General features: G+C 34.5%; 1 protein-coding gene across 16 annotated transcripts in view; it reads right to left on the bottom strand.

Annotated features, from left to right (window-relative positions):
- The window catches only part of BBX (BBX high mobility group box domain containing), a 150,224-nt gene that overhangs the window by 71,682 nt on the left and 66,104 nt on the right, over window positions 1–12,438 (bottom strand). For 9 of the 16 annotated variants that reach the window (XR_009155329.1, XM_058185038.1, XM_058185029.1 and 6 more), the window contains one exon: window positions 5,676–5,739. The exons of the other annotated variants lie outside the window; for them this stretch is intronic. Coding sequence is in view for 6 of the 9 variants with exons in the window: in XM_058185029.1 (XP_058041012.1) it covers window positions 5,676–5,739 (64 nt within the window). In the remaining 3 variants the exon portion in view is untranslated. The remainder of the gene's footprint in view (window positions 1–5,675; window positions 5,740–12,438) is intronic. 16 annotated transcript variants of the gene reach the window in all.

Below are 12,438 nucleotides of genomic sequence, written 5' to 3'. Positions count from 1 at the left end.
TTTCTAAATTGTTTTTACCCAAATAAACCCATTTGATTTGACACTTCAATTAAGGCAGCCTGTTGATTTCCAGATACCATAAATTGTTTTACTATTTCTAGCATTCAGAAAATCAGAAATAGCCTAATTGGTTAGGATGATAATTACATCTTGACATATTTGGAAGACTCAAGGATGACTGAATGTCATGGAATCAAGGAAGACTACATTATTTTATCCTGTTGTTATTACTTTATAATAATTGCAGGCGCTGAACTTACATACTACTCCATCCTCTTCCTATTTTCCTCAAAACAGCCCTATGAGATCGGTTGAGCTCAGAGAGAGTAACTGGCCCAAGTCACCCAGTTAGCTTTCACACCTAACACAGAGTTACAACTCAGTGTCTCCTTATTTTTAGGTCAACACCTTAAAAACTGTGTATATATATGTGTTTTCGTGTCACCCCTAAATAAGAGAAATCTCATATAAATTGGAAGGAGAAAATTCTATATGTTAAAATGTATTATGAAAGTGTATTAATCTTAATTAATTAATTAATAAAACAAAGTTTGAAAAATTGAGATGCCAATTTGCAAGAAACTGTAAAGTTCCTTTTTATGGTTCCTGGTGCCAACAGGTTTGTTAAACCTAGTGGCCAGAGTTTGACATTTTTAAGCAGAAAACACTAAAAATTGTAATTTACTTTGTAAATAAAAAGAAAGAATATTTCAAATTCTACCTCCTCCAATACCTATAAAGGGAACATTTAAATACTATCATTACCCTTACCCTGCAATACATCATTTCCAAATTACAAAGGCCCTTGCTTCCCAGAAATGTTAATATATGCAAGGTTATCAAAAAGATCTCCCAGACTTGCTCTATATCAATGTTAAAATCTTATCGTGCTATAAATTTTACAAGATTAGTAAAACCATACACCTAGAAACACACAAACACACACAAACACACACACACACACACACACACACAAATGAACAAATTAATGTGTGTAGTTGCCAATTGTTAAATAGGTGGGTTTGCAAAAATAAATAAATAAATTATTGCCCCACATGGCATGTACTATATTTTATAACATAATACATAGATTTTATGGTTGTTCTCTAATTTTAATTAGTTGTATTTTAATAGTTGAAGGACAAGATATAAGTGAACAGTATCAAACCAATTTACTTTCAGAGACTATATCTTAACAAAAGAGAACTAAAATGATACCAGTATTTTAAAAAACTCCATGCAAAAGATGCATATACAGCAGACAATTCAACAGCAATAGCAGATGTTTGATATTAATAAGTTTGGGATAATATGCTATTAAATTCTCCAAGTGAATTTCCCTGTTAACCAGAAATGACAACCGAGTAATAGTAACAATAGGGTCAGAAAGACTGAGCACTGCGAAAGAAAGCTAGTAACAGTAAGTAAGTAAGTAAGTAAGTAAGTAAGTAAGTAAGTAAGTAAGTGGCATGCATAAGAGCACCAGCGTGTCTACCGTTCCTGTCCTAATGTTCCCTTTGATTGTATTCAATTCGTATAGTTATTTCATGCTTATACTTATATATACTGTTGTGGCAAATAAATAAAATAAAATAAATAAAACAGTTGATATCCACCCACAATTGTCCCAAAAGCATTTTTATTGGCAAATATTTGAATTTTATGTTGGAGCAAAACCAAGAACAACAAATCACATTTTAGGGGGATCAAAATAAGTGTAAACAAAAGGCCTAACGCTTTAGGTTAAAGATTTCATGTATTTTAAAAAGCATGGACAGTAAATTAAGTGATGATGTTACTACCTGAGTGCACTACAATGCATATGGTTCTGCATAAATGCAGACTGTAATTTACAAATCATAGTTCATGATTGTGTATAAAATCAAAATCAAATCAAGTTTATTACAATCAAAGGCCAGAACAAATAAAAACACTCAAGGAATATCCAGTAAAAAAATTCTAGAATAAAATAATAAATGACAGATAAAAACTATATTAAAATCACAATTTGGCATCCAATCTGTCAGTTACACATGGCCTAACTAAACTATAATACCAATCTTTAAACTGTGAGGCACATAGTCATTAAATACTAAAATGCAAAAGAGTAGTAATGCAAAAAGTTTTGCTACATTAGCTGTGTAAAATAACTATGGTGGATTAATTACCGATGAATCCCGTGCTGTACTGCAGAATCTAGCCACCTGAATCTGCACTATAATCACAGTCTGTTCGTCCTTAAACAGACACTGGAGATAAGCAGTGTCAGAATGGCCAGGATACCTATCAATTATAGGGTGATTCCCCCTCCCCCCCAAATATCTCTATAGAAAGAGCATCAAAGGAGTATGTGTCCATTGGTCTCCACCTCTCCTGAGGTACAGGAACAGTCTTTCAATCAATGGTATCTTTTTATATTTGTCGTATAGGATGGCCAATGGAAGCTCATGGCATTGTGCAAGTGAAAATGGTTTCTGATGGTTCGCCCTCTCCAATAGGTTAAGATAACTGTCAGGAGTAACAACATATCTAATAGAATTGGAGACAGAAACAACATAGCTTTTCCTAAGTCTGCTTGGTTCATGATTTAGTATGATATGTGAACTTGTCTTTAGTTTAATAAACTTATGATTACAATACATAATTGCTTAGCACAATGTATGAGCCTATCCACTTCACATTTTTACATATCTGTCTTGCGCATTGGAAAAAAGAATCAGAACATTAAATACAAGCTTTTTTTGTTTTTGTTTACATTTATATCCCGCCCTTCTCCGAAGACTCAGGGCGGCTTACAGTGTGTAAGGCAATAGTCTCATTCTATTTGTATATTTACAAAGTCAACTTATTGCCCCCCCCCAACAATCTGGGTCCTCATTTTACCTACCTTATAAAGGATGGAAGGCTGAGTCAACCTTGGACCTGGTGGGACTAGAACCTGCAGTAAATTGCAGGCAGCTGTGTTTTAATAACAGGCTTGATGGACATTACCTTGTAGATGACCCTCACCCCGTCAAAGACCTTGGAGTTTTCATATCAAACGATCTAAGTGCCAAAGCCCACTGCAACTACATCGCCAAAAAGGCTTTAAGAGTTGTAAACTTAATCTTGCGTAGCTTCTTCTCCAGAAATATTACACCACTAACCAGAGCATACAAAACATTTGCTAGACCAATTCTCGAATACAGCTCGTCTGTCTAGAACCCACACCTCATTTCGGATACAATTGAGCGTGTCCAGAAATATTTTACAAGAAGAGTTCTCCACTCCTCTGATCACAGCAAAATACTTTATGCTACCAGACTTGAAATCCTGGGTTTAGAAAATTTAGAACTCCGCCGCCTTCGGCATGACCTGAATATAACTCATAAAATCATCTGCTACAATGTCCTTCCTGTCAAAGACTACTTCAGCTTCAATTGCAACAATACACGAGCACACAATAGATTTAAACTTAATGTGAACCGCTCCAATCTTGATTGCAGAAAATATTACTTCAGTAACAGAGTTGTTAACGCCTGGAATGCACTACCTGACTCTGTGGTCTCTTCCCAAAATCTCCAAAGCTTTAACCAAAGACTATCTACTATTGACCTCACCCCATTTCTAAGAGGTCTGTAAGGGGCGTGCATAAGAGCACCAGCGTGCCTACCGTTCTTGTTCTATGTTCCCTTTGATTGTATCCAATTGGTATGGTTATTGCATGCTTATACTTATATATACTGTTGTGTATGACAAATAAATAAAATAAATAAAAAAAATATTGTGTCTATGTACAATGTAATCCATAAAAGGTGCTCATTGGCTTAGAGGGCCTGGAAAAGGTCTTTGCTCTGGAGATTCAAGTTCTATCGGCATGGTGGAATGAGCTCCCTTCACTTGCTTCTAGCTAACTTAGCAATTCAAAAGCATGCTATATGTAAGTAGATAGATTTTATGAGAAAATAATGGCATTTTGTGCGGTGGCTCAGGGGCTAGGACGTTGAGCTTGTCGATCAAAAGGTCGGCAGCTCGGCGGTTCAAATCCCTAGTGCTGCCGTGTAACAGGGTGAGCTCCCTTTACTTTTCCCAGCTTCTGCCAACCTAGCAGTTTCGAAAGCACGTAAAAATGCAAATAGAAAAAATAGGGACCACCTTTGGTTGGAAAGTAACAATGTTCCGTGTGCCTTTGGCGTTGAGTCATGCCGGCCACATGACCACGGAGACATCTTCGGACAGCGCTGGCTCTTCGGCTTTGAAACGGAGATGAGCACCGCCCCCTAGAGTCGGCAACGACTAGCACGTATGTGCAAGGGGAACCTTTACCTTTACCTTTGTGCGGTAGTATGAATCAAGTTGCCAATGTAACACCAAGTGTGAGGCGACACTAGTGGAAGTAGAAGTCCCGGATGACTACTATAGAACACCACTGAACCTTTCTGAGTGTGGAACTAGTTTGCTCTCTATGATGCACTCTGGATAATGCACAACCGTGAACTGAATGGACTAGCCATTGTTGGCAGTCAAACAAGTACTCTGTACTAACTGTAGTTTCCTGGTTAATGCAATATCTCATACACTAAATAAATGTAATACATACTGTAGTTATAACTTACTGTACTGTAAGTTATTAAACGGTTGTTTCCTTAGAGGGATCTGATATAGACCTATCAGTCAATTTCTCTTGTATTATTAAATAATACACATATACATTAAATAAACCAGTCAGAAATAGCTCAAGTTATCATAAAGATACATCAGAGAGTATCTACTTGACCAAACAAGCATTTATTCTTCATTCTGTAGTGTTCTCATTCAAAGACTGTTCTGCTCATCATCATGTTTTTATTCAATTACATCAAACATGGCTAAACGTATGTAAGATATTCTCAACAGGAGTATGCAATCAAAAAATTACAGCATTTTCTTCGTATTGGAAAGCATCTTACAGATGTCTTCACAAAATTCTTTAGTATAAATGGAGTTTATCAGCTATGTTTGACTCAGTAGAAAGCAAATTTAACATTATCTTTGTAAGCTTAAAAGGTTTTCCCAAAACATAGGTAAATTACCCCAAATTAGGTAAAATGTTTTTTTCTTTGGTAAAAACATACAAACCAATTACCCAATCACAACAGGGACATTTAAATTGACTTAAAAAGTTTTACCTATATTGGGTAAAAAAAAAGGCATTATGATATGCAGTTTGGGGTACTGAAGGAAAAGGTTTGAGAAGCACCATGTTAAAGGTATTGCTGCCTGCCATAAGGTTTAGTTTTCTAAATAACCGAGTTATCCCGGCGAGATATCCTATTCATTTTTTCCCAAAAGCTTAGTTATAAGCAATGTAGAGACAAATAGAGAAAGTGGCATAAAAACATATGAGGTGATATGTACTTTGTAACAAGTAAATATGTTGTCTCACGGGTGCTTTTTCAGGAGGCAACTGGACTTTGTTTTTCTTCTGAAGATGTTTCGCTTCTCATCCAAGAAGCTTCTTCAGCTCTGACAGGATAGTGGGGGATGTGGGGGAAGATGTTTCTATCCCCCACTATAGAAACATCTTCAAAAGAAAAACAAGGAAGTCCTGAAAAAGCACCTTTAGGACAACCATGACCTGAATGACTGAGAATCTCTACTTTTAACTAAATATGTTGACTTCTGTAATAGAACTTCATAAAAAAAAATACAATTACCTTCCACTCATCCAGAACGGCAATGTACAGTAGTATCTGTGAAGGATTCCATGTGCTAAAGGGACTGAAGAGAGATCTCCAGTAAGCAAATGTATATTATTAGATCACTATTTCTTCTAGGTCCATCATGCATATTTCTTACATAAAATAACCTCCTATAAATATCTATTTGCAAGTAAAACTTAGTGATTCAATGGGTTGATTTCCATGCAAAAAGTAATAGGCTATTACTTCAATCTGTTGAATTCTTCATCTAATATGTAGGGCACTCACATTCAACAGCTGAACACAGCGTAAGTCAGTTTTGTAATTATATATGCTTGTAAATATATATTAGATAACAATAACCTTTCATCTGAAATTTTATTTATTACTGTGGAAAAACCGGTAAATTATAGTATATGTATTTTAAAAACAATGCTCATAAAATGATATAGGTAGGAACAGCTCTTTGATAGGAAACATTAACAGATAAATAAGAAATTACATCTTGAATAAATATTTAAGTATTTTTTTAAATTTTGCTTTTGCTCACAGAAAGTAGAATATAAAAAATTACTTTCTTGTTTATTGCAGCCTGATATATTGGGACAACTTATTTCAGAATTCCCGCTGAGCATGCCTGATTGATATGCTGTTGGCTGATAATTCTGAGAAACTCAATTTACTTGGTTGGTACCAATTTGCAAAAGGCTATACTAATATTGTAAAAAATATATATTTGGCTTGATTTAGCAACTTACACAGTCTGCCTCAAATACACCATAGCAATATTATACTGATGAAGCTATCACAATGAGTCTTTATCTATTTCTGTCTAAAGAAATCTATTCAGCTAAACATACAGGAATCCTCACCACTTTGCACATTGTGATCTAGAATATTTCAAGTTCAAGGTTCTAGAACACTGCCTTATTTGTTTGGAGGGAAAATTAAGGCTTCCAGTTTAAATGCACATCGAAACTTTGATAGTTGCTCCCCCTTTGAACTACTACTATATTTCACAATTCACCTTTGGATTGTGATTAAAGTATGAGGCTATAAATCAGGAAACTTGGAGTTCTAGTCCAGCCTTAAGCACAAAGCCAAATGGGTGACTGTGGGCTAGTCATTCTCTCTCAGCCCTAGAAAGCAGGCAGTGGCAAACCACTTCTGAAATCTTACTAAGGAAATTGCATGGACTTGTTCAGGCAGCCTCTGAAAGTCAGATACAATCGAAGGGAAGAAAATCAAATATCACACATATGCGTAACTTGCACCTACTAAAACAGATTTCTGTCAGTAACTATGATGTAAAACAGACATTACTCAATAGGTTCATCTTTTTGCAGACATCAATATCAGTACTTTTTGCTGTTAAACGTTTTTATAGCAAGGGGGAAAATTAAACAAATTGTTGCAAGATATCAAAAAAGAGATAAGATTAGGCTTATATGATTTACAATTGTATTTTGCTGCTTGCTGTTTGGTACAGATGAAAGACTGGATCACTTTGAAAAAACAGAAGGTTACTGGATATGAAAGGATATGGTTCGAGATTTGAGTGTCATACCTATCTATGGTATGACAAACCATAATAGAGTTAAGAGATTAACCATGATAGAGTTAATAGAGATTTTCATGCCGTACTGACTTCCAAAATTCCTCTATAATTGTCACCCCAATAAATTTCTCAGAGGAAAAATGAAATCTATACAAATTTGGTTGACTTAAGCAGATTTATTGACTTTTTGAAGGAGACTTGAAATAAAAAACCTGGGAACAACTGGAAAAGGAGAGTTTTAATTGTCAATTGTTTATGTTCAACTGTTAGAAAGATGTAATTCAGATAAGAATTTTGGTTTTATAAATGAGAAAACTTAATTTGAACTGGATTAGCATACTAATGATGAGCATCTTGTTGCCAAGATGTATAAACATTTATTGAATGTATAAGATCAATGTTAAAGATTTTATGACTAAGTGGGCATTTTTTTTTGGATAAAATATAATGCTAAATCAGTGGCAGATTATATGGAAGGAACTGAAATTCACTTTGAGTTATAATTTAAAGAGAATTTTTACAAGATAATGTATGTTGATATTTAATACCTGATACATCATCAAAGAAGTATAATTGGTATGTTAAATATATGTTGGCAATGTAACCTCTCTGAAGCCACTTTTTTATCACCTTTGGTGGCTATATAAGAAGACTAATAGTTATTGGGATCAGATATGTACTGTAATTCAGAGAATTCTTAGAGTAAATGTATCACTGAACTGGAGGTTTTTCTTTTTGGTTTGATGGGTAAGCAGATGAAAAAAACCCGGGACTTTGTTTTTTATATACGATGAGATCTCAACCATGCAAGACATTCAGATATTAATCATTATTAATAATTTCTTATAAATAAATTAGGGTAGATTTCTTGTGAGTAGGTATCTACAGAATTGGATTGGATTACAAAGCTGGCACTTCACTAAAATTTAAACCTTTCTGTGGTTTTGAGAATGAGTTAATCTCTTAATACTGTTATCAGTGACTTGCATGGGTGTAATTCTCTACCTCCTGCCAGTTTTCATTTTAATTAAGAATGACACCAGTCATTAGAGCTGCATCATTCCATGCTGGAACAGATACATGACTTCCAGCTACTTGGACATCTTCAGCTACTAGAATCATTTGCAGGTTTCTAACCTTTAGTCAGTTTTAGAGGAGGACATTTAGTACCACTACCTATTTAGATTTATATTAATTAACATTACAATAAAATATGTTGAATTGCATGATGAATTTGAACAAAAGAAGAATAGACTTACCTCACATATGGGAGATCTTGAAATAAGTGAAGAAATTAAGAATTAACACTATTTAACACTCAATAGGGTATACAATGTAGTTGAAAGAAGTGCTTTACAATCTATGAGTAAAGCAATGTCTCTATTAATTCCCCCCTAGTTTACGTCAATTGTCTGACCTTCGGACCTTCCGCCGCGAGCTAAAAACGTATTTATTTATTCGAGCGGGACTGGCTTAAACTTTTTAAATTCTTAATTTTTAATTTAAATATTAATTTTAACTGGGGTTGTAATTTATATGAATTTTAAGGGTTTTTAAGTTTAAACATTTTAAATTTTGGCAAATTATAGAATAAGTTTTTTAATTCTCTATTTTAATTGTACATTGTTATTGTTTTATATTGGCTGTACACCGCCCTGAGTCCTTCGGGAGAAGGGCGGTATAAAAACCTAATAAATAAATAAATAAATAAATAAATAAATAAATAAATAAATAAATATTGCATTAAAACAATAATGTTCTTTGGGACATTTACATGGCTACTTTGAAGATTATTTCTACTCTGCAAAGGCAATATTTTTGGTGGGATAACCAATGAAACAATTATGCATGCACAGACACAAATACATAGCCAGCAACAGCCTCTGAAGTGGCTTTACACACCCTTCCGAAGTTGATGACAACTTTATTTTTTTTATTTTTTTTATTGAAAGAGTTTTAAAAAACAAAAACATTTTCCCCCTTTTTCCCCCCTCCCTCCCAAACCCCCCCCCCCGGCTTCCCGGGTCAATCACAAGGTATTGTTATACATAAACCAAACATAGAATAAAATTTTCCCTTCCAATCCAAATAACCACATCCAAAGCTTTTCATCTCCCAACCCCCTCCCCATTACATAAAATAACTTTCTAATTATTCAAAGGCAATCTGATATTTCTTAATCTGATATCTGTTTTGTAGATAATCAATCCATTTTTTCCATTCAATTAAATATCTTTCCTGCGTATTGTCTTTTAAAAACGCTGAGATTTTAGCCATCTCAGCCAAATTAATAACTTTCAGTATCCATTCTTCTATTGTAGGTATCTCTTCTTCTTCCAGTATTGTCCAATCAACAGTCTTGCTGCTGTTATTAAATTCAGAATCAATTTAGTCTCAATCCCTGTACAATCCGTTATAATTCCCAAAAGGAAAAATTGTGGCAGGAACTTTATCTTCTTCTTCAGTACATTTTGAATAATCCACCAAATTCTTATCCAAAAGACCTTAATTTTCTTGCAAGTCCACCAAATATGAAAATATGTAGCATCATCACAATCACACCTCCAACATTTCGCTTGGATATTAGGATACATACATGATAATTTTTTGGGATCTAAGTGCCATCTATAAAACATCTTATAAAAATTTTCCCTTAAATTCTGTGCTTGTGTAAACTTAACATTTCTAACCCAAATTTTCTCCCATGTTTCCAACATTATTGGTTCCTGAATATTCTGTGCCCATTTTATCATACAATCCTTTACCAAATCCTTTTCCGAATCTATTTCAAGCAACACATTATACAATCTCTTTATATGCTCCTGGGTCTGATTTCTAATTTGCTTTATTAAATTTTCCTCCCTTTGCATTATACCAATTTTTTGATCTTCTTTCCATCTAGCACTTATTTGCCCATATTGAAACATTGATGACAACTTTAATGCTTCAGGATGTAGTGCATAGTTCATATGAACAAAAACTGTGAAGTGCTTTTTTTGAACACTTTGCAAATCCTTACTAATTAATTCTCTCTTGGATTGCCAGAGGTTTTTTTCTTTTCTTTCTCAATTAGTAACATTATTAACAAATATTTAGATGGATGACCAATATCATAATGACTATTTGAAAGCACCACATTTTCCAATTAAAAAAAATCCCATTGAATTGTTTTCTGAATCACTTACAAAAACCTTCTGAAAAGAATTATTATGTGCCATCAAGTCAGTGTTGATTCTTAGCGACCACCTAAATTTTCTCTATGATGACCTGTCCCTAATTTGGTATTTCAATGGTGCCTCCATTGACCCCGTAACAAGGAGAATTTAGCTTGCTAATAAAGGATTCTCTTACATTACTAAACAGCATTTTACAATTCAACAAGAAATCTTACTTTAAAACCCTTTTTTCCAAGAGCAGTCACACAATTTTCTATTGTTTCCAGATTTCTAATGTATGCTAAGACGCTGAGCTTGTCGATCGAAAGGTCGGCAGTTCAGCAGTTCAAATCCCTAGTGCCACGTAACAGGGTGAGCTCCCGTTACTTGTCCCAGCATCTGCCAAACTAGTAGTTCGAAAGCACGTAAAAAATGCAAGTAGAAAAATAGAGACCACTTTTGGTGGGAAGGTAATGACATTCCGTGCGCCTTTGGCATTTAGTCATTCCGGCCACATGACCATGGAGATGTCTTCGGACAGTGCTGGCTCTTCAGCTTTGAAATGGAGATGAGCACCGTCCCCTAGAGATGGGAACGACTAGCACATATGTGCGAGGGGAACCTTTACCTTTACCATAACTGTTTTTGTAGATCAATTGTTGTTAGGTTACACTGAATTTCTTTGTATGTATATTTAAAATGTTACACAATATAGGCTGAAGATTTTATAAAATACATTCCAGGATTATTCTTGAAAGAAGGAAGAGTTTCCTTATGGAAAGGATAACTGACTGAACAAACAACAAAAATAACAATATAATTGCTGGTGATTATGCGCCATCAATTTGATGCTGACTTTCAGTGACCACACAGGATTTTCCAGAGTGATCCAGGAGCCAATATAACCTTCAGATCTTCTAAAATACATTCATTGTCACTCTAATTGATTTCATTCCCCTTGCTGCTGTTTGTCCTTCTTTTTGTTTCACCTTTTCCAGCATTAGATAAATTTTCTCATTATGTTCATAGCGGGATAATTTGAGAATGCAAGAAAACTATTGTTTGGGGACAGTTGTATAGGTTTTCCTCTTTATATGTAAGGAAATTTTGAATTCTGGCTAAAAAGTCCTCAAACAGGCATTTCTCCAGGCAACAAAACAAGCCATTTAATCAGAGTTGCTTGCCACAGCAGAACTCTCTCCAAACAGTGACATATAGTTTGTAGATAATCCTTCTTTTTGTGTACCGTGAATTTATTTTATTTATATGTAGTTTTCAGCAAAAGAGAACAAGAGACCTCTGGTGGCCTAACATAATATTGGTCTCTACAAGTAATCCCTTATCTTATAAAAATGGGTAAATAACATACTGTGGATATTTTATGCATTTCTATTGATGTATATTTTGCACAAAGAATTTTGTGCTTCATATAGGGAAGCATATTCCCTGACATCATATTCATATTCCCTGATTTGGGAAGACAAAAAAATCTATTAAGTAAACAAATACATAGCACAGCTTATCAAAACCTTAATGTGCTGATAGTTTTTCTATAATCTGCAGACTAACAAAGTGACTTTTTTGAAATATTTTCTATTTTTAAAACTATGGCAGGATATATAAATACAAAGTCCCCTCCCCAAATAAGTAGTAAATAAATGGTAAAGGTAGTAAATTGAAAATAAAAGAAAAACTAAATATAATTTGCCAATACTATTCATTATCTTTTTACCAACCTGATTTTACCATGCTTATAACATAACATATAACATAATAGCAGAGTTGGAAGGGACCTTGGAGGTCTTCTAGTCCAATCCCCTGCCGAGACAGGAAACCCTACACCATTTCAGACAAATGGTTATCTAACATTTTCTTAAAAATTTCCAGTGTTGGAGCATTCACAACTTCTGCAGGCAAGTTGTTCCACTTATTGATTGTTCTAACTGTCAGGAAATTTCTCCTTAGTTCTAAGTTGCTTCTCTCCTTGATTAGTTTCCACCCATTGCTTCTTGTTCTACCCTCAGGTGCTTTGGACAACAGTTTGACTCCCTCTTCTTTGTGGCAA

Source organism: Ahaetulla prasina, chromosome 5 (assembly GCF_028640845.1).
Source record: "Ahaetulla prasina isolate Xishuangbanna chromosome 5, ASM2864084v1, whole genome shotgun sequence".
In the NCBI taxonomy this organism is placed as follows: Eukaryota; Metazoa; Chordata; class Lepidosauria; order Squamata; family Colubridae; genus Ahaetulla; species Ahaetulla prasina.
The sequence above is the reverse complement of the archived record's forward strand: the minus strand, read 5'-3'. Positions and strand labels throughout refer to the sequence as shown.